Source organism: Micromys minutus (assembly GCF_963924665.1).
Source record: "Micromys minutus genome assembly, chromosome: 1".
Lineage (NCBI taxonomy): Eukaryota > Metazoa > Chordata > Mammalia > Rodentia > Muridae > Micromys > Micromys minutus.
In genome coordinates, this window is record NC_137969.1 from 210,279,665 (window position 1) to 210,303,470 (window position 23,806).

Below are 23,806 nucleotides of genomic sequence, written 5' to 3' on the forward strand. Positions count from 1 at the left end.
GAAGTATAGCCATTTAATTTTTGTTTCTTAAAATGTTTAAATATACTAGATGTGGTGGCATATGCCTTTAATCCTAGTATTGGGGAGGCAGAGCAAGCAGATCTCTGTGAGCTTGAGTCTAGCCTGGTCTTTATAACAAGCTCCAGGCTAGTTAGGGCTATATAGACTACATTTCAGACAAAACAAAACAAACAATTTATATTTAAAACCTTTGAGCAGTTTAATACCTTTAAAACACAGTGTGGAATTTTGCCAGTGGTACTTTGCTTACTTTAGTGGAGTAGAGATAGAGTGTGAGTGTAACTGTAACTTCGTTATGATGGGCCTTGTATCAAATGCTCCAGTTGTTTCCCTAAGGTTTATTCTAATATTTTCTGTTTCTTAGCTCTTTTCTAGATCATTTGCTTTTTTGTCAATTGACTTATTATTATTATTCTTTTTAGGTCAGCACAAGTTCACTCTAGGTTATGGGTAGGCTCTGCCCAGCTGTTGCCTCACTATTTTTTATATTTTATTTCCATTATCTTAAAAGTTTCGGTCTCCATGTTTGTAGCTCATTTAACCCAGTGAGGATTTAGCCTGCCTATATTAACAGTTCTGGGATTCAAGTTCTGGCTACCTTATACCTACTTTCCCAGAAAACCTCTGCTCTGAAAAAGTAACCTCACCCTGGATTCTGGGCATTTCTGTGACTTCATACTCACAGAATACTTCATTTGAAGTACTTCTTCCTTTATTTGGGACTGAAAGTCAATAAGAGAAATGCCATGATGTGGGTAGATAGATGTATATTTAAACAGTAGCTAAATAGTTTTCCTAAGTGGTAGCATAATTTTATAGTTTTATTGGTAATGTGAAAGTTAAGACTGTTGCCCATTCTTGCTAAAATTTGAAGTCAGTCTTTTCTTTTATTTTGGCTTTATTTGTTAATATACAGCTATCAGAAGTAAATTTTTAAAATTTAAAATTATCTTTAGGTTGATAAACCTCTCCCAAAGAAGTAGAGACTGCCAAAATATCAGCAATAATAGAATTTAGCAGAATTTTTATGTTTCATTTTAGAAATTTGTCTTAATCTATGGTTCTCTCCTTCACATTTTTATCTTAAATCATAACTTATACACAGAAACCTTTTATTCCTGGAAATTCCTTCACTTCTTACTTAGATAGACTATTGGAATATAGTTACATAATGGATCTAGAATAACTAACAGAGTAACAATTTATAATGAACATTAAACATGTAATATTTACACCTTTTAAACCTAATGTTTTTTCTTAATCCTCTAAGAAGAAATTTTGTATTGTAACTCCTACAGTTGCAACATAATGTTAAAAATTTCAAAGCAATTGGGAAGATAAGTTCATTTGTATTTACAACATTTAGAATTATGTCTCAGTTATTTTCTTCAAGTATTGAAGTCTTTTGAACTTACAGTTTTTACATTTTGAGTTTTACAGCTTTGGAATATGTTTATTTGGGGAATGTAGATGATCCTGGGAATTGAATAGGGCCTTGCAGCTGCTAGACAGCAAGCATGGAACTCCTGACTACGTCTGCAGCCCTTTCATGTTTTGGGTTTTTGTTTTATTTTGTTTGTTTCTTTAATGGTTTTGCCAAGTTGTCTAAGCTGCTGTATAGGCTCAGTTAGCTTTACTCTTGGAAATCTCCTGTCTCAGCTTCCTGAATATGAGTAATTATTCTTAACCAACTTGTATCATGCCTCAAGAGTCATGAGCAAAGAACATCGCTATCTCCTGAGACAAGTCATCTCTCAATGAGTTAAAAGAGAAAGTGTTGAAAACCATACTTTTAGAATCAAGATTTTTTTCTTTAATCCAACTAAAATATACTCAATACGACTTTACACTTCCAGTAGTGTAGAGAAATGGCTCTATCAGAAGTTTCAAAATAAGCCATCGAGATGGTTCTCAGGATAAAGGTGCTTAAAACCAAGCCTGACGGCCCAATTTTGAGCTCTGGGACCCACATGTTGGAAGGAAAGAATTAGTTTCTGACCCCACATGTACCCTGTTGCACAAATGCACTCACACATATACACATACATTTGTGGACACAAAGTAAATATTATGATTTTTAATTGTTTAATTTGATTTCTTAATAGAACCAATGGAAAATATGCATGGTAACAAGTTAGTAAATTATGTTGCTTTGTGAGATGTCTGTCACTCATTGTATTATAACACTTTCTAGATGTCTTTGCATTCCAAATTTAATATTATTTCAGGGTGAAGGTGTCCTTCCTTTGTTATGCAAAGACCTTTATAATATATGTAAATGGTAGAGCAAAGAAAAGTTTCAAGAAAATGTCACTTATAAAACTCAGTGTCTGCTGTTATTCAGAATATAGTCCAGTCTCTAGTTCTCTCTGTGTAATGGTAGATTACATGTGTATAGTAATTTAGGAGATGATTTAGATCTGCATCCTTTATGGTTCAGGCAGTAAAAAAATACTTAGCTGGTCCAGGCATAGTCATAAACAAGCTTAATTCTGTTGCTTGGGAGAGAAGCAAACGGATCTCTATGAATCTTGTTAGTGAATTGAGGGGCAGCCAAGACTACATAGTCACTTGGTTTCAAAGTCAGCGCAAATGACTCCATACAAATGACAAATATTCCTAGCCATATTTTTTATGCTTGTTTTTATGTTTACTTAGAATCCTAGTGAGGTAAGGCAAAGCATATACAATAAGTGATATGAGCTTTGCAGTTCTGAATTGTAAATGTTTATTGAAATTACTTCGTTTCATTAGGCCAGACGTATTTCCAACATTTGGGTCAAAACCTTCTTCAACAAGACTTTCTTCTGCAAAGAAAATCTCCCATGCTGCTGAACAGAGTCCCAGTACAGGTATTCTATGTTTTATGAATATGCTTTATAAAGAATATGATTGTTTTGTAATATAAAAAGAGATAGCAAATACATCTTAGATTTAGTTTTATGAGTTTTTTCTGTTTTTTTGTTTTTTGTTTTTGTTTTTTTTTTTTTAACATAACAGTTTGTAACTAATCACAACTCATTCAAAGCCACTCTAATGAGAGTAGCATGGCGTGGACTGGGAAAAATATTCACTTGACTCAGTCATTGGTCTTGATATGCCAGATTCCTCCATGCAATATTTTGTTTAGTTGGTATGCACTGAGACCCAACTGTCAGCATTTGAGGGCTCTCTTTGCAATTCTAATATATAACATAATTTGAGAACACCAGGTATCACAGATGACAAAAAATATATTCATCTAGTTACTAATGCTGACACTAGTTAACTGTTATTTGTTAACATGTACATGAGCTAATAAATATGTTTATATGCTTGTGTTAGAGTTTTCTGAACATGAGATTATCAGTTCTCAAAAAATACTTTTAGAAGTTAGTAATCATTTTGAGAAATAGTTACACTCTAGTCTATTAAAAGTTTAACCTGGATATGACTTTTCTTGATGATTAGTAAAACTATATTAAATTCTTAAGAAAATGGCTGCATCTAGAGAATATCATCCTGAGTGAGATAACCCAGTCACAAAAGAACAGACATAATATGCAGTCACTGATAGTGGGATGCTAACCCCAGAGGCTTGCACTCCCCCAGAAACAACTCACAGACTGTATTAAGTCCAAGAAATAAAGAAAACAAAACAAAACAAAAAAAAATATTTACAAAACAAGAAAACTTTAACTATTTCCATGTTACATTTTGTTTTACATGTACTTTAGCTCATTGTAACTATTAAGTTTTCAAGGCATACAATCAAACCTTGAAAAAAATCAAGTACTGACTAAAAAAATATATTCATATAGTTTTATGTAAAAATTATGTTAAAATCTGAAAAAAAAGTACTGACAAAAATGTATAATTTTAAGCAAAAAATGTTTAAAATCTGTACATTTATCTTTGTTCTGTAAAATAAAGTTGTTTTATAAAAAAAAAAAGACATATATAATGATCAAAAAGGGAATATCACTCAGGAACATAAAGTTTAGCAAAACATTAGGTAACTAACAGTTAAGATGCTGCAAATTAGATTTGGCTCTTACTTGAAAGTATTTATCAAATTTGTAAAATTGGTTAATGGAATCCTTCCCATTGTTAACTAACATAAAGATCTTGTGGTCCTGTGAGAACATTCAGAAGGAGTATCTGCCGAAAGACCATGCTGATTCATTCTAGAGACTCTCTGTTAGCTACAATACCAGGGAATTTTTTCAGCTTAATAAAAATGCCTTAAAAATCTGTAGCAACATACGTATTAATATGAAAATCAAAGCTTGTCTTAAAAAAATCAGGAACAATGTAATGATGTCATTACCCATGTTGTGGGACATCAGTACTTACATTTCTTTAAAAAGAAATTCCAAATAAACATACTCTTTACTCTTTTAACTTAAAAAAAAAAAAGAAAAAGAAAACTATATTAAATCATGGTTAAGTTACACCAAACTGGCTATATTTTTATATGATTTCAGTGTAAAAACTACTAACAGTTTAGAGGTAATTTACATTATAATTACCTGTATATGATTATTTTTATAAGATAATTAATTTTTAGATGTTTTATCCTTTTTAATCCCATCACTACAGCTTTTTTTCTCATTCCTTATTTCTTACCTGGTTAGCCTGTTCAACTGTACAGTTTCAGTCTGCTTCACTCCTTAGCCAGTCCCCTCTGTAAACTGACTAGATTGGCCATTTTTTAACAATGTGGTTCCTGCTGACCTTTCCCAGTTCATTTTATCCCTTTTTCCTTTCTTCCTATCAGACCACTTGACTCAGATATTTAGACCAGTTGGACTCAACACATTTAGTCCACTTTTTGTTCTTTAGCATTTGCACAGATTCTTGCAGATGACGTGTGTTCTCATCCCACACTCTGGCTCATCTGCTGTCTCTGTTTCACAGACAGTATTGATAACTAACCTTTTCTGGTGACTATTATATGTTTTATAATGTTGTGTTGCAGGTTTTTAGTGGTTGTTTTCCTCAGTTATCTGCCAAGTGCCTGTTCTAATCTTGAATACTTGATTTAAATGAATGTGCTTGGCTTTCTGGCTTGCAAAAGCTAACATTCAACATGGAGATATATCCTTATACAGAGTCATTATTTTCTAGCTTTGTGCATTAAAGACTACCACTGTAATTTCAAATTTATATATAATAATAGTTACACTGTGTACAGATTAACCACTTTGAAACTTTGTTTCTCAGTCTAAGGGAGAAGAGTACTAAAATAAAGCCTTAAGCATAGAGCACATATAAAGTATCTGATAGACTTTCCCTCCTGTGCATCACTGCAAATATAGGGACACAAAGACACTCCTAAACTAATTCTTTAATTCTTCTTAGTACTGAGTATCCTAACATACTTATAATTTTAAATACATTTGTGAGGTTTGAAGAGGAAGTTGATTGAATCTAGTTGTAAAAGGGACTCTTTGGAAAGTTTTCTTTAGGATTAGAAAAATAACTTACTTAAAGCCTGGATTTGAGTTCCTTTCTTCTGCTACTGTTGAGAACTTAGGCAGTATTAATATCAATTAGCAATTGATTATAATACCTACCTCTATGTATAATCTGTTGTGTTTTTCCAAAATTAACAAATATTTGGTAATTTCTATACTTAATTTTAGCATGTGAATAGATTCTGAGGCTACACCTTATACCTAGTAAACTCCCATTTATGTGAAATCGGTACTCTTATCAGATCTTGGGGATTTCTAGTGGATGAACGTGATAGCCACCATTGTTACTGGTTTTACTGTAAGATATCCTTGATAAATACAAGTCTTTCAAACTATTAAATTGATAATGTTTAGGATCATTTCCACTTGAGTTTGCTTTGTTATTAGTAAGTGATTCCTCCAAAAGTACTTTAATTTATTGTCAAACATGAAAGAAGTACTGATGAGAACAGAGACTGAAGTGAAATCCATAAGTGGTATAAAGATGATAAAGACATCATGCCTTTGCTGCTGTGCTTCCAAGGAATGTTTCTTTGTATATCTTATCTTTTACTGTAAATAATGCTGAATTTCCTAAATTACCTTCCAATACTATTAGTGCCAGATATTAGTAGAAACATTTCCAGCTAAAGCCAGTATATTCTACTAATGTCTATTATCTAGATTAACTGTTAAAACTGAGAATTTTTAAATTTACTTCTTTCTGAAAGGCCATTTCACTTAAAATGAGTTTTGTTTTTTTTTTTTAGTTTTTTGAAAGAAAGTCTCATGTAGCCAGGTGGTCTTGAATTGCTGTGTAAAGATGGCCTTGAACATCTGATTGTCTTGGCTTCACCTCACAAGTTCTAGGATTACTGGCATGTGTCACCATGCCAGTCTCATGGGGTCCTAAGGATCTATTGGCAATATGTTTGTGTAAGCAGTTCTTTTTTTTTTTTTTTTTTTTTTTGTCTTCAAAACAAGATTTATTTTTTTTTAACGTGAAAATACATGGAAAATACATTGGTCTCTTATCTGTTACAAATAAGACTCAAATTATTAATCATAACAAGAAGTGTTTCTTGAGATATTTTCATCTACACAAAAGACTAACAGCTTATTATTTTTTTTAAAGATTTTAAACATTTTTTGCTTAAAATTATACATTTTTGTCAGTACTGTTTTTTCAGACATTAAAATAAATTTTACATAAAACCATGTGAATATGTTTTTTAGTCAGTACTTGATTTTTTTCAAGGGCTTGACAGTATGCATTGAAAACGTACTAGTTGCAATAAGCGTAAAGTACATGCAAAACAAAACGCAACATGGAAATAGTCAAAGTCTTCTTGTTTTGTGAATATATGTATAGTTTTTGTTTTCTTTATTTCTTGGACTTCATACAGTCTGTGAGTTGTTTCTGGGGGAGTTCTTTTGTAAACTTAGCTGAAACCTTTTATGTCCTGTTCTTCCTAGCTCAGCTTCCAACAGCCAGTGATTTTCAGCTATTTTGTTTTCATTAAAGTATTGCATTACTAATGATTTATTTCTATTTTATGTGTACTGGTGTTTTGCCTGCTTATTGATCTGTGTGAATATGTCAGATCCCCTGGAACTAGAGTTATAAACAATTGTCAGCTGCTGTGTGGTTGCTGGGAATTTAACTGGGGTTTTTGGAAGACCACTTAGTGCTCTCAACAGTTGAGCCATCTCTTTAGCCCTAAGTATTACTTTATTTAAAAAATGAAATATATTATTGTTTGCTGCTTTATATTGGAGCTATGTTTATAAATGGGCAGGGATGCAAAAATACTGAAGATGAATTATTATTTAATAAACATGTTGTAGCTCCAGTAGTGGTAAAGCATTAATATAGAATAGACCATTTAAACATGCAAATGTAGATTTGAACATTCAAATGTTTAACAAGTAGTAAATTCTTTGCTACTTGTTAAAGGGACATATACAATAGTGTTATATTTTATCTTTTTTAGAGATATTATATTGTTTGAGTACTTGCAGTATGCTAGGCAGTATATTGGGTTCTTTATGTGTATTTGCCCTGCCACCACCCCCACCCAGAGAGGCATATATAAAACAAGGCCTCCTTATGTAGACCAGACTAGCCTTAAGCTTTTTATATATAGCCCATGATGGTCTGAAACTCACAGTGTTTCTTCTGTTTCTGCATCCCAGGCTCTAAAACTTTTAAGCACATGCCACTCTGCCTAGCATTCGGTTTCTTGCATTTTACTCATGTGACAGTTCTGGGAAAGTTTTTACTCTCCTTCCGATTTTACACATATTAAATGGCGTAACCAGCAGTTAATTTGCAGGGCAGAGATCTATGATCTGTTGAGCATGATTCCAGGTATGAGTTCTTAATCATAAAGTGTCTACACCATTAGCCAGACAAACGTGCACTCATTGCATGTGAGCACACGAGAAGGAGCAAAGAACATAGTCCCCTTTGTGCCTTGCTTTTAACATTTGGAATGTTTTTCATTTTTCTTTTTCTTTCTTTTTCTTTTTTGTATAATATTAGCCATTGCTATAACATTTGAATTTTTTGTGAAAATCTGAGGATATTATTTATTAATTTAATCAGTTAAGTTCTTAATTTATTTTTTTGTAGTTCTAGTTGTCATTGAACATTTTATGTAGCCTAGGCTGACCTCAGACTTTGATCCTCCAATCTCTAGTTCTTGAATGCTAGGATTACAGGTCTGCACCACTACATCAAGTTTAACATACAATTATTTAATTAACTCTTTCTAGCATTATATTTTTTATTTCATTGAAAGTTACATAGCTTAAAAGTAAGACTTTAAAAATTACTAACACAATATCTAATATTATATTACTGATCTTTTAAAAAAGGAATTTAACAGAATAGATTTAGAGGAAAAATATGTATGTATTATAAATATTGCCAAATTATTTAAATAAATATTATTTTATTTTATAGGGATAACTACATCCAGTGTAAGCATAATTGGTCAACGTATGAACTATGGGTTTGGATGTGGTGATTTTGAAGATGATAGGTCACATGACATTTTACCTAGTGCTTTAAAAATACAAAATAAGGAACATCCAAGACATAAACATACAAAAGGTTTGTAAATATCATGACAAATTAAATTTTAATATTCAATATATCTAAGTCAGAATCTTCTCTAAGCATACCAAAAATATATAATACTAAGAATTCTTAACTTTAGGGTTTTGAACTTACCATTCTACTGATAGATTATTTCTTAAGTAACTTTTTAGTTTTATGGTCTATGCTTTTTTCTAAAGGAACTAATGCAAAGGAGTAAGCATTAGTCAAAACTAGGAATCTATACTAGACTTTACACCAAGAATATGTACAGCTATATACATACCAACACCTTTTTCTTTTAATAAGACATTCATCACTCAGACACAGTGAGAAAATGTAAGTTGTTTGGGTAGGTGGTAACCATGAACCCAAGATGTGCCAGCAGGAATGTACTTCCCTTTGCTAGCTAGAACCTTTCTGTTGTCACTAGCCACTGAAACTATTGTATTTTTAAATTTCAATAGTGATTATTATCCCAGGTGGGTGCGTTTGTCCATTTCCTATGTTTTTCTATGCTAGCTTCTTTGAAAACAGTTTCTTTAGTCACGTGGTAGTTCCTGCTTGTATTCTCAGCATTTGGGAGCTTCTGACTGGAGGGTTACCATGAGTTTAAGGCCAACCATTGTGAGTTTCAGTAACTAAAGAGCTGCCTTTGGGAGGTATGTCACAACTGTGGAGCTGAGAAGATAAACATTTTACCCAGGCATAGTGATGTGTACCTGTAGTCTCGAGACTCAGGAGGTAGAGGCAAGATGTTTGTGCTTCTGAGGCTACTTTGGGCTTCATAACAAGACTCTGTCTCAAAATGACACAAGGGACAAGGGGGAAGGGGACTTTGTACTTCATTATTTCTGATCACAGACGGGGAGGTAGTCAGAAATGTTAGTCTGTAGTAAACTGGGGAAGTAACCCAATTTGAGCAGCCTAGAAGAGTGCAGTTTTCTTGAGATTGGCCTCATCTCTTTTGGGGATAAACTGTTTCCTCTGCTTTCATTGCTTAGTTCTCTGACGATCACTGAACAATTATATGATTGTATGTTTTTCTCATCTTCAACCCTGGCCTGCGTAAACTCCTTGAGGAAAAGGAGGTTTTACTGTTGTCGTTATCTGTGGTAGCTAATGTGTAGCGAGTGGGTATTCTGATTTTAAATACTCATTGACTTAATGCTTCTGTATTTTTTTGTGAAATACATTTTTAATTTTAAGAGGCCACATATCCTAAAATTTACTATAGTGTTTTTAAATTTGTCTTTTATGCTCCTCCCTTTTTTCTTTTTTTTTCTTTGTTTTAGGATTTATAAGGTCATCAAATTTACAGCAGATTTCCAATTTTGACTTCACATCTACAAATACCTTATCAGAAGACTCAGTAGTAATTGTTGGAAAAGGTATTTTCAATGTTATCTATCCTATTAATTTATGCATGCTTTACACATAAGCAAATCTTGTCAATATTAAATTTAAATAATTAAAAATAAGTGCTTATTCATATTTCTGTAACTTTCAAAAAGTAATTGGATACTTCTAAGACAGTTCTAAAATAACTGATGATTTTATTATGGTTTAAAGTCAAATCATAGTCTTTATCTCTATAATATAATTCAGTATAAAATATATTGTTACTAATAAATCAAAATGATTCCATGTTATATATTTTAGAAATGTAAGAGGGATCTTGAAGTAAGATAATTAAGTATCTTTAAGTATATTTTTTCTTAAAATAAATGCTATCTTACTTACTTTTCTCATAAGATGACTGAAAAAACACAACTCAAGAGATACGGAGTTTAATTTACTCATGATTTAAGGTAATAGAGTGCACTGTGCTATGCAAGTCATAATGGTAGCAGAGTAGCTAGGCTGGTCATACTGCATTTGCAGTAAGGAGCAGGGCAATAAACGATCATGTTGAGCTTAGTTCCTGCTTTCTGTTCAATATAGGACTCCAACCCACTCACCTTTAAGAAGCATCATCCCTCAGTCAGCTTCTATGGAAATGTCCTCGTTAACTAACTCAGGTTGTTTCTAAGATGATTTTAATTTCAGTCAAGTAAATTTATTATCACAAATCCAAACCCCTTGTCAGTTCAAATACATCACTTTAAATCATAACATTCCACCTTTGGCCCCACAGGTCCAAGGTCATCTCATGATACAAAATGTATTTATTCCAACTTCAAAACTTCCCATAGTTCCTCCATTGAAAATTCTAGAATTGGGCTGGAGAGATGGCTCAGTGGTTAAGAACACTGACCACTCTTCCAGAGGTTCTGAGTCATCATTAGTTACATGGGGGCTCACAACCATCTGTAACGAGAGCTGATGCCCTCTTCTGGTGTGTCTAAAGATAGCTACAGTGTACTTATATACAATCAATCAATCAATCAATCAATCAATCAATCAATCAATCTTAGGGGAAAAAAGCCCAGAATTTCTTGAGACTCAAGGCAGTCTTATAACATGAACCCCAGTAAGGTAAAATAAATTTTAAAGTAAAACCAAGTTGCATATTTCAATATTCAATGGCACAAAGTAAACATGCCCATTTCTAAAAGGAGGAATAAAGCCAAGAAAAGATCAGACCAAAGCAAGATAGAAACTCTGCAGAACTGCCGCCAAACCCTATAGCCTTGTGCCTTGTGATCACAATTTCTGGTGCCTTGGCTTTGAATAGCCCTGGTCTTCCAGCTTTTCCATCTGCGGCACATTGCCCTTTTCTGTACATGTATCTGGCTTTTCTCCGAATGCAGCTTCCTCAACAACATGCCATGGTCCTAGGATCTTTACCTACTGAGGTCTATGTTACAAATTAGGCTTCATGTTCATAGCTTTTCCTGTGTATCTGATGCTGTGATAAAACTGATTTGGGAAAAGAAAGGGTTTATTTGGCTTACAGGTTACAGCCAATCAGGAAGGGAAGCCAAGGCAGGACCTCAAGGAGGAACCTAGAGTCAGAAACTGAAGCAGAGGTCATGGAAGATACTACTATCCTATCATGGTAGGGAGATGTGACAGCAGGTGGCAGGCATAAAGCAGGAAGCAGAGAGGGCAAACTGAAAGTAGGGAAAGGCTATGAACTTTCAAAGCTGGCCCTCTCACCGGTATACTTCTCTAGCAAGGCCACACCTCCAAATAGCATCAACAAAGGGACCAAGTATTTAAATGACTGAGACTGTTATGGGAATAGTTTCATTGAGTAGCCTCTCAAGACCGCCATAGAACCTGTTCCTGTCATACATTGCTTGGACTCTGTAATTTTCTGGAACCTTGACAAGAGTTTCCGTGGACATTTAACTCTTAGTTTTTGCTCGTATGCAAAATATCTATGTGGATCATGCTGCCAAGTTCTTCTTCCAGCTTGTGTTGTAATATTTGTAGGCAGCATTTCACACTTCTGTGGTGCCTGCAGTCCAAAAGCAGAGTGAGGTGAATGCTAGTGCTCCTTAGTTTCTTTCTTAACTGAAAAACTAAGATGTGGTAAGATACACAGCAAAGAATGCATGTTTTTGTTTCGTATTGTGAAATAGAATTCATTGAAATTACTTGATATTCTCACTAAAGACTCTCCTCAAATTATCTCTAGGCTATTCTTAAAGATTTATTGTATATAATTTCCATTACTGTTGTGACTTTGTCAGTGTTCTGTTCTTCTGAACAGATCCAATGACCACAGCAACTCTTATAAAGGAAATCATTTAATTGGGTCTGGCTTACAGTTTCAGAGGTTCAGTCCATTATCATGTGGTAGGAAGCATGGCAGCCTGCAGACAGATGCTGTGCTAAAGAGCTGAGAGTTCTATATCTTGATCCACAGGCACCAGGAAAAGGAAGATCTGGGCTTGGCATGGGCCTTTGACACTACAATGCACACTTTCAGGGACACAGTTCCTCCAACAAGGCCATAGCTTAGCTTTTCAAATTGTAACCTAGTGACCAAAGATTAAAATTTATAAGCATGTATGGATAATTTTTACTCAAACCTTGGACATACTTTTTTTTTTTTTTTTTTTTGGTTCAACATTCCATATAATTGTATCTACTTCAGAATTTAGGCTTTCCTTTCTTCCTTGTATATCCAAACAAATCCCTGTTCAAAGTTTTGCACTTAGAAATCATATTAAATATATAGATCACTGCAATCTTCCTGTAAGTCTTACCATGGACCTCATTTAAATAGGCGATTTTCACCTATACTTTCAGAAACAACTATCTTCTTGCTTGATGAGGATATTTGTGCATTTCATGGTTATTTAACATGTGTTTCACAGTATATTGTTTGTATCTTAAATGAAATATGTGATATTAAAATTTTGTTTTTTGGAATGCTATTACATAAATAATAACTGTTTGATGGTTTGCTTGCAGGTGTATTTGGAAATCCAAATTCAGCACCAACAACTTGCAACCATGCAGTGATATCCTCTGTGGAAAATGAGGATACAATTTCAGTGAAACCAAGCATTGAACCACCATCAGGGATTTATGGAAGAGCAGTACAGCAAAATACACTATATCTTGATGTTGAAAATGACAAAGATGTAAGGTTACCTATTAATTTTTAGCTATAATATCTTAAAATATACTTTATATAAAATGTAGGGTGATAATTCTCTTAATTAACAACTTTACTTTTATTGTGAACTTCTGTGTATGTTCCTGTATGCATGTGTGCTTGCGTATATAAGTGTGTTGAAGTCAGAACACAGCTTTTGTGTGTTGGTTCACAACTTCCACCTTGTTTGAAGGAACATCTCCCATCACTTTACTGTATAGGCCAGGCTAGTTGCTGCGCAAGCTTTCTGGGAGAGCTGCAAGTATACCACTACACCTGGCTTTATTTGTGTTCTACAGATTTAAGTTCAGCAAATTTGAACAATATACTCTTTATAGATAGAACTGTCTCATCAGCCATTTGATTTATCTTTTTAATATTTTAGATAATTGAAATTTCTGGTTTTAATCACTTAAATTTGTAATATATAATGTTTTTATGCTGTACTCATGGCTTATATAATATGGTATGTGCATGTGTATTCAACAGTTTATGGGGATTTTCTAATACTGAAAGACTGATAACCTTACGCATGAATTTAATTGAATATTAGTACTATTTAATTCTTTCAGATTTTAGGAGTTCTAAAACAAGGATTAAACACATAGTTGGTTCAGGATCAATAATGTGTACCTATAATCTTAGCATGTTAGGAGGAAGAGGCAGGAGAATCGTGACTGCAGAGTGTCAGGACTCCATAGAGAGGGAAAGGCCAACCTGGGTGATGTGAGAAGAAAGAGTATAGTGTGTTTTCTGTAGTCATTTAATGTGCTTATGTATTTCTTTCTCCTGTTCACTTGCTCTTTCTCACCATTCCTGCGTACCTGTGTACATGCACACACTTTTCTGAGAAAAAGAATCTTCTTGAATAATTACAGATGTTTTAACTTTTTTATGCAGACTAAAGTTTCTATTGCAAAATCTACGTATGACAAAATGAGACAAAAGAGAAAGGAAGAAAAAGAACTTTTTGATGCTAAAGATTGTGAACAGAAAGAGACAAGTTCCTGGGAACGAATAAAACATCCAGGAACTGAGAAAATGACATGTGAGAGTAAGTTGTTTTGTGAATGCTTGTTCAAAGTACAGTGGTTGCAACAGAGCACCGTGAACAGAGATGCACCCAGTTTCTCTCTCTCTCTTTCTCTCTCTCTCTCTCTCTCTCTCTCTCTCTCTCTCTCTCTCATTGAAAATTTTATTATTTACATTTCAAATGTTATTCCCTTTCCCTGTTTCCTCTCCCTTCCCATTCTCCCTAATTCTATTGCTCCCCCACCTACCCACTGCACTCCTGTCTCACCTCCCTGGCATTGCCCGACAATGGGGCAATGAGCTTTCACAGGATCAAAGGCTTCTCTTCGCATTGATGTCTGGCAAGGCTATCCTCTGCCACATTTGAGGCTGGAGCCGTGGGTCCCTCCATGTGTGCTCTTTGCACCCAGCTTCTTAAGGTTTGCTTTTGACTTTGACTAGCTTTAATACCAGGGAACAGGTTTGAGTTAGTTCAGCATATGTAACTGTTGGAATGGTTTTAGATCCAGATTGACTCAACAATCCCTTCTATACTCACTGGAATTATTCCCTTTTCACTAAGATGTGCTATTCCATTGTTATAGTTAAGGTAATTAAGAGAGGGAAGTTTATGTTAGATCATGATTAGAACAATCAGTCTAGGGCTGATGAGCTAGCTCTTTGGGTAAAAGCACCTTTTGCCAAACCTGAACCTACCAGGAAGCACATGGTAAAAGGTGACAACTAAATCTCACAAGTAACCCCTTGCCCTTCATAAGTGCAGTGTGGCATGCACACATGCAAATAAATGTAATTAAAAAATGTAAGTCACTATTGATCATCTGTTCAGTTTGTCTTTGAGTACAACTATGTTCTACACATAGGCAAGAGTAGGTGCCATGTTTCCTGGGGTGTGGCCATGTTTGTGTGTGTGGGGTGTATGTCCATGTTTGAGTGTGTGCAGTTACTTGTTTGTGTTCATGCATTCCTGTGTGTGTGTTTGTGGAGGCTATCAGTTGGCATCTGTATCTTCTACTTTATTTGTTGAGTTCAAGTCTCTCACTGAACCTGGCGCTTGCAAAATCAACCAGACTTGCTGGCTACAAGCTACAGGGGATCTTTCCCTCTCTGCTTCCATTTGCTGAGATTAGAAGTCCATGTTGCCATGCCCATCTTTTTATATTAATCCTAGGGATAGAAATAATGTTTATGTTTTAAACATTTAATGACTAAGGCATCTCCTGGGGCGTCTTTTAAGAACAATGAATAGATCGTGGGTATGCTACATAACTGCATGTCCTTTTCTTTGAAATCTATGAAGCCCTATTTGTAGGCTCATCCATGTGTAAGATTAGGGATACCCACTGGAGCATGAGTAGTAGGTTTTTTTTTTTTTTTAAGATCAGGTTTTATGTAGCATAGGCTTGCCTTAAACACTATGTAACCTCCGCAGAGGACTCCAGATTATTCTGTCTCTACCTCCCAAATCCTGAGATTGTAAGCATGTGCTGCCCTGGTGTATATATACAATTCTTTCTGGGTTGTAATACTTCAAAGCTAGGGATGAGTATGTTTGTGTGTGTGTGTGTGTGTGTGTGTGTGTGTGTGTGTACACGTTCATTGTGCCCAATTAAAAGTAGATCTGAAACAGAATAGCTAATTGAACTGGATTTATCTTTTCGTCATTTGGCATCTTCCTACCATGAGATGTGCGGGTTATTGGCACCTGTGTTGAGTGGCCTCCAAACACCTTTGTTTTTTCTTTGCTTCTATAGACATCCACATGGACTCATGTAATACACCAGATAAACTAAATCTAAAGAAAAAGGAATCTGTAAAACATTTATCAAGGTCTATAATAAAGAACTCAATAAAATATGGCTAACATATTGGTGAATAGCATCAAATGAAAGTTCTTATTCTTGAGAATTCAAGATTTCCTTACCAATATCATGGTTAATAATCTTTTATGATAATTATTTTCTAGAACCTACAATTTCTTTTTTAAAATTGTTACATGAAAAGAGAACAAATTGCTTTTTTTTCTTACAAAATTTTATTTTTTGTCTCCCTGTACCCCCTTTTTAATACTTAGACATAGTCTTATATTATGCAGTGCTCTCAGAGCATTACTGAGAAACAGTGTTTTCCCCAAGTCTTAGACAGTGCTTTGAAAATGTCTGGTAAATAACTGATTATGGAAAAAGCACCATTCATATTGCTACCCATGGACTTCTTAATACTTTATAGGGTGTGGATAGGATGAGAAGAGAGGGAAGACCACAGTAGTTTACATACATGTGTAAAGTTGTCAAACAATAATAAAAATTATATATCAATAGAAAAAGTTTGTATTGTTATAATTGTTTCTATAGAGATAAATATTTTTTATATTAAATTAATAGCTGTATAGTAAATAAGTATATCCACACAGTTTTTAGAAACTAGACTACATTGATTCCTTTGGTTGTTTTTTTTAATCATTGTTTTTTAATCTTTTTTGTGCAGTCCAGTTGTTATCCTGGTCCTCCTTCCAACTGTTCCTCGTCCCATTCCTCTTCCACCCAATTCCCTGTTTCCAAGAGGATGTCCCCACAACACCACCCTCACCCTACCAGAGCTCATAGTCCTGAGGCCTCAAGTCTCTCGAGGATTAGGTTCATCTTCTCTCACAGAAGCCAGACCATGCAGTCCTCTGCTGTTTATGTACCAAGGGCCTCATATCAGCTAATGTATGCTGCTTGGTTGGTGGGATCCAGGTCAGTTGAGACTGCTGGTCTTCCTATGAGGCCACCGTCTTCCTCAGCTTCTTTCAGCTTTTCCCTCATTCAAATATAGGGGTCACTAGCTTCTGTCTATTGTCTATTAATAAGTATTAGCATCTGACTCTTTCAGCTGCTTGTTGGGGGCCTCTCAAAGGGCAGCCATGCTAGGTTCCTGTCTGTCTGCACATCATAGCATCAGTAACAGTATCAAGCCTTAATGCCTCCCCTTAAGCTGGATCCCAATTGGGTCTGTCACTAGACCTCCTTTCCCTCATTTTTGTCCTTGCAGTACTTTTAGACAGGAATATTTCTGGGTTGGAGTTTTTTATTGTGGGATAGCAACCCTTTAACTTGATGCTATGTCTTTCTATTGGAGGTGGACTGTACAAGTTCCCTCTCCCCACTGTTGGGCATTTCAACTAAGATCCCTCCATTTGAGTCCTGAGAGGCTTTTGCCTCCCAGATGTCTGGTACATTCTAGAAGTTCCGCCTACTCTTACCTCCTGAGGTTGCATGTTTTCATTCTTTGTGTTGGCCCTCAGGGCTTCAGTCCTGTTTCTCCCAGCCCCCTGCCCAATACCTGACTATGTTCTTCTTTTCCCCTCCCTGTATTCTCTCCCACCTAGGTCCCTCCCTCTGCCCCTTATTATTGCTTTCTTCTCCCTCCTAAGTGGGATTGAGGCATCTTCATTTGGGCCCTTTGCCTTATTACCTTGAGTTCTGCGGATTGTATCCTGGGTATTCTGTGCTTTTTTTTTTTTGTTTTTGTTTGTTTTGTTGTTTTTTTTTTTTTTTTTTGTTTTTGGCTAATATCTACTTATTAGTGAGTACATACCATGCATGTCCTTTTGGGTCTGAGTTACTTCACTCAAGATATTTTTTTAGTTCCATCCATTTGGCTGCAAAACTCATGATGTCCTCCTCTTAATAGCTGAGTAGTACTCCAATGTGTAAATGAATCACATTTTCTGTATCCATTCTTCCCATGTGGGACATCTGGGTTGTTTCCATTTTCTGGCTATCACAAATATGCTGCAGTGAACATAGTAGAATACTCGCCCCTGTGACATGGTGGGGCATCTTTTGGGTATACACTCAAGAGTGGTATAGCTGGATCTTTAGGTAGATGTATTTCCAATTTTCTGAGGAACCTCCAGATTGATTAGTACTAGTGATTGTACCAGTTTGCAATACCACCAGCAATGGAGAAGTGTACCTCTTTCTCTACATCCTCATCAACCTGAGGTTTTGATCTTAGCCATTCTGATTGCTGTAAGGTAGGATCTCAGGGTCATTTTGATTTGATTTCCCTGATGACTAAGGACTTTGAACAATTCTTTAAATGCTTCTCAGCTATTCGAGATTCCTCTGTTGTGAATTCTCTGTTTCATTTTATCCTCATTTTTTGGATGGGTGGTTTGTTTCTTCGTGGTTAGCTTCTTAAGTTCTTTATGTATTTTGGATATCAGCCCTCTATTGGGTGTGGGGTTAGTGGAGATTTTTTTTAATCTGTAGGTTGCTAATTTGTCCTATTGACTATGGCCTTTGCTGTACAGAAGCTTTTCAGTTTCATGAGATTCTATTTATCAATTATTGATCTTAGAGCCTGAGCCACTATAGTTCAGTTTAGAAAATCTCCCGCTGTTCCGCCCCCCTCCCAATCTCCCATACCAAAGAGTTCTATCTAGAATTGCTCTTTGCAGAATTGTGTTGGAATTTCGATGGGGATTATATTGAATCTGTAGATTGCATTTGATAGGATCGAAATTATTTATTTTATGTTTAAGAGTATATTCTGTCTTCAGACACACCAGAAGAGGACGTTAGACCCCATATAGATGTCTGTGAGGCACTATGTGGTTGCTAGGGATTGAACTCATTACCTCTGGAAGAGCAGTCAATTCTCTTAACCACTGAGCTTTCTCTCCAGCCCCAGATAGCCATTTTTACTATGTTAATTCTACCGATCCATGAGCATGGGAGATCTTTCCATTTTCTGAGGTCTTCTATTTATTTCTTAAGAGACTTGAAGTTCTTGTCATACAGATCTTTCACTTGTTGGGTTAGAGTTACCCCAAGATATTTTATATTATTTTTGACTATTGTGAAGGGTATTGTTTTCCTAATTTCTTTTTCAGCCAGTTTATCAGTTGTATAAAGGAAGGCTGCTGATTTATTTGAGTTAATTTTATATCCAGCTACTTTGCTAGAGTTGTATAGCAACTATAGATATTCTCTCATAGTATTTTTGAGGTTGTATCATCTGCAAATCGTGATGCCTTAATGTTTTCTTTGCCAATCTGCATCCTCTTGATCTCCTCTTGCTTTCTTTTTACTCTAGCTAAACCTTCAAGGACTATATTGAATAGATAAGGGGAAAATGAGCATCCTTGTTCCTGAATCTAGTGGGATTGCTTTAAGTATCTCTTCATTTAATTTGATATTGGCTGTTGGATTGCTGTATATTGCTTTTACTATGTTTAGGTATGGGCCTTTAATTTCTGATCTCTCTAGTACTTTTAACATGAAGAGGTGTTGTATTTTGTCAAATGCCTTTTCAGCATCCAATAAGATGATCATGTGATTTGTTTTTCCTTTGAGTTTGTTTATATAGTGGATTACATTAATGGATTTTTATATACTGAACTAACCATGAATCCCTGGAATGAAGCCTATTTGATTTGGTGAATGAACATTTTGATGTGTTTTTGGACTCAGTTTTTTAGAATTTTATTGAGTATTTTTACATCAATCTTCGTAAGTGATATTGGTCTGAAGTTATCTTTTTTTGGGGGGTCCTTGGGTAGTTTAGGTATCAGAGTAATTGTGGCTTCATAGAATAAATTTGGTAATGTTCCTTCTGTTTCTATTTTGTGGAATACTTTGAGGAGTGTTGATATTAGCTCTTTTTTGAAGGTCTGGTAGAATTCTGCACTAAAAATCACCACCAACAGGAGATGGCTCTGTTCTGTGCGGGACAGAAACTGGAGTATCTTGTTTGGAGAAGGCTGCTCACAGTCACAGATGTACACTGTGGTCTCGGAGTCATTGAAAATTATGTGGAAACTCTTGTTCTGGGAAGGGCTGCTTTAATGAGTTCACTGTGTAGAGTAAATAAAGGATCAAGCAAGAGTGGTATTAAGATTGCTTCTAAAATACCAACCGCAAACAATGACAACAACGAAAACCCTAGGTCTGCTGTGGCTCAGGGTCAGAGACACTTTTATTTTATTGAGTATCTTAATGATTTTGAATGTGTACTACTCTCCTTATGTTGTCAGGGTTACGCAATTGCTCAGTATCAGTTTCCATTCTTTACATAGTTAGTTTTGTTTACCCAAATATTCTACTTGGTGTATTTCAGCAGTTTCTTCTAACTTGGATCTATACTTTATACAGTCGTATTTTGTATGGAGAAATTAATATAAATGATGTTTTAAATACTTTTAAATACATGTGATTTAGACTTATTGCAACTTTTTTGTTTGTTTATTTAACAATAAACTTATGCTATTATGTTATATGAGAAAATACTCATATAACACCTATAATTGAATATGCTTGATTTCATTATGTAAATGTTTGTTCTTGCTTTATTTAATGTTTTGTTTTAGATGAACAATCTCCTGGAGTCATTCCACATTATAAAGAAAGAATGTCTTCTGTCACTCACAGTCCAGAGATAATGGATTCTTTAGAACTAAGGCCATTTTCCAAACCAGAAATAGCTCTTACAGAAGCCTTACGACTGTTAGCCGATGAAGACTGGTAAGTTAGCAACCCTTCCTAATAGCATTATTCATAGTATCATTTAAGATTATTTTTGTTCTTAGGCATCTGAGTCTTTTGGCCTTATATATTAATGTAGCTTACTCTGGCCCAAATGTATTAGCAGTTATGTTTTACTTTATATGTGTTTCAGTAAATATTAAAAATAGATGGATGGCTTATCACAGTCACACTCTATTACATAACGAGTTTGAGGCAGCATGGGCTATATAATACCTTGTCTTCCCTCATCCCCCCCAAAAAAACACAAGAAGACAATAGAATATATGAATTTAAAACTATCTGTCTTAGTCAGGGTTTCTATTCCTTTACAAGTATCATGACCAAGAAGCAAGTTGGGGAGGAAAGGGTTTATTCAGCTTACACTTCCATATCGCTGTTCATAGCCAAAGGAAGTCAGGATTGGAACCCAAGCAGGTCAGGAAGCAGGAGCTGATGCAGAGGCCATGGAGGAATGTTACTTACTGGCTTGCTCAGCTTGCTTTATTATAGGACCTAGGTCTACCAGCCCAGGGATGGCTCCACCCACAATGGGCTGGTCCCTCCCCCCTTGATCACTAGTTGAGAAAATATCTTACTCATGGAGGCATTTCCTCAACTGAGGCTCCTTCCTCTGTGATGACTCCAGCTTGTGTCAAGTTGACACAAAACCAGCTAGTACACTATCTAAGGCTGGCAGGTAACTCAGTGATTAAGAGCACTTGTTGCAGTTGCAGAGGACTTGGTTATGATAAGGGATCTGATAACCTCTTCTGGACTCCATGGGCTTTACCCCATTCACCTTACTGTTTGCAAGGGGGCACATTAAAGAAACTGCTGATAGGACCACTCAGTTTGGGAAAGGTTCTTACTATGAGTAAGAAAGAGTAAAGATTCAGAAGCATCTGAAAGAGCCCAGGACAGAGAGAAAAGAAAGCAGTCTAGACATAGCCAGGGCTTGGGGAGTGGAAGAGTGGGAGACTAGTGAAGATAACAAGTCATAGAGCATAGTGAGAAAGCGCAGGGAGATAAGTCATGTAGCTAAAGGAGGAGAACTCTAGTTCAGCCTGTGCTGATTCCTAGACATATTGGGAACCTGAGGCCTACTACATGTATATCTATTCTTATTGTCCTTTTAAAGCTCATGTTTAGGTAGTCATTCAGTGATACTTTCTGGGTATAGCTTCTGACATTCCCAGAGACACAACTGCTCAGCAAACTTCCTGATCCTCTTGCTCATCCAACTTTTTTTTTTCCTCCCTCTTCCAAGTGCTTCCTGAGCCTTAGGGATGCACATTTTGAAAGAAAAAGAAAACATACATCTAAGAAGATATAAAATAAACAATTTTAATTAATATGAAAATGACAAATTTAACAAACATAACTATAATTATAATGATTTTACTTACTTTTTGAGATGACAGATATACTGAATGGGATTTACTGATGTCTAGACATAGTAGATGAAAAGAGTAATCTGAAGGTGTTTAAAGGAAAACAATTAATAGAAACACTGAAAATAGAGATTGAGGAAATGATTCAGTGGATAAAATATTTGCCCTGCAAAAATAAGAGTTTGAATACTCAAGCACCCACATAAATGCCTACCAGCAATTCCAGTGCTCAGAAGTCATCAGATACATGAGACCCCTAGGCAGAACTAGCTAGCAAGATAACCGAATTAGTGAGCTCTGGGATCAAGTGGGAGACCCTGTTTGGATACATAAAGCAGAGGATAATTGAGGAAGATATGTGGTGTTGATCTCTGGCTTTCCTACTCATATCTGTATGTGCCCACACACAAATAATATATATATATATATATATATATATATATATATATATATATATATATATATATATATATATATATATATATACATACATACATACATACATGCCAGGCAGCAGGCTAGAGAGATGGCTCCACGGTTAAGAGCACTGAGTTCAATTCTCAGCAACCACATGGTGGCTCATAACCATCTGTAATGGAATATGATGCCCTCTTTTGGTGTCTCTGAAGGCAGCGACAGTGTGTTCATATACATAAAATAAATTAAAAACACACAGACATGCCAGGCAGGACTAGAATAAGCCACTACCATAACAATAAACAGCAATACAATTAGTCTGGTGAGATGGCTCAATGCTATAATTGCTTGAATTGTAAGCCTGGCAACCTGAGTTAGATCCAAGAAGCCATGATAGAGAGAACCACTGGTTGTCCTTTGACCTCCAAACACATGCCATGGTACGTGCTCATACTCACAAGTAGTGTGCACATGGTGGGCAGCAGCGATATTTCCAGCTAAAGTTGTTTCATACTTCACATATTTTTATACATAGAAATGAAAACCATCAAATAAGTTATACCTAAATTACCGAGTCCCAGTCTCTTTTCTTGGTGTAGAAATCACTATTAGTTTTCATTGCTCTGAGACATTTCCTCACCAGTGAGCTGACAAGTAGCTTTTGTCTTCCTTTTTCCTCTTACTGCTTTTCTTAACTTGATTTGTTACTTGTTTCATACTGTCCAAAAAGAGGATGGCACTTTTACTGACAGAAATAATAACTTACTTTGACTGTTATGGTGGGTTTTGCTGTTAAAATTTTTACAGAGAGATTTTGGGGATTACCAAGTAATAAGTAAAGAAATAATAAATAAGAAAACAATTTTCTTATTGCCCCCCCAAAATAGGAAAAAAAGAAAAGACATTGGATATTTCATTCTAATTAAATCCCATTTCAAGATGATTTTGTCATTTCTTTGTCCATAGGGAGAAGAAGATGGAGGGGCTGAATTTTGTCCGATGCTTAGCTGCTTTTCACTCGGACCTGTTGAACACAAAATTACATGAAACGACCTTTGCAGTAGTTCAAGAGGTAATGCTTTGTGATGAGTTGAGGATTATTTAATTAATCAAGAGTTAGCATGCAACATTATAACTTGATTTTCACATTGTTTAGACAACTCTGTATTACATGATTTGAGTGTACTTGTATATAATGTAGAGCATTTTAATTTGTAAAATTGAAAAGGTATTTGATGTTGACTTTTTAGGATATATAATAACACATAATCATGAACAGGTATGGTGGTGCATGCCTTTAATCCCAACAGTGGAGAGGCAAATACAGGCTGATC

At 35.4% G+C, this 23,806-nt stretch overlaps 1 protein-coding gene across 1 annotated transcript in view; it reads left to right on the forward strand.

Moving 5' to 3' along the window:
- The window catches only part of TOGARAM1 (TOG array regulator of axonemal microtubules 1), a gene marked incomplete at its 5' end in the record, with an annotated part of 60,985 nt that overhangs the window by 20,582 nt on the left and 16,597 nt on the right, over window positions 1-23,806 (forward strand). The window contains 6 exons of the mRNA XM_080916462.1: window positions 2,776-2,873; window positions 9,858-9,953; window positions 12,931-13,103; window positions 14,018-14,171; window positions 20,508-20,661; window positions 23,439-23,544. Coding sequence (XP_080772588.1) covers window positions 2,776-2,873; window positions 9,858-9,953; window positions 12,931-13,103; window positions 14,018-14,171; window positions 20,508-20,661; window positions 23,439-23,544 — 781 coding nt within the window. The remainder of the gene's footprint in view (window positions 1-2,775; window positions 2,874-9,857; window positions 9,954-12,930; window positions 13,104-14,017; window positions 14,172-20,507; window positions 20,662-23,438; window positions 23,545-23,806) is intronic.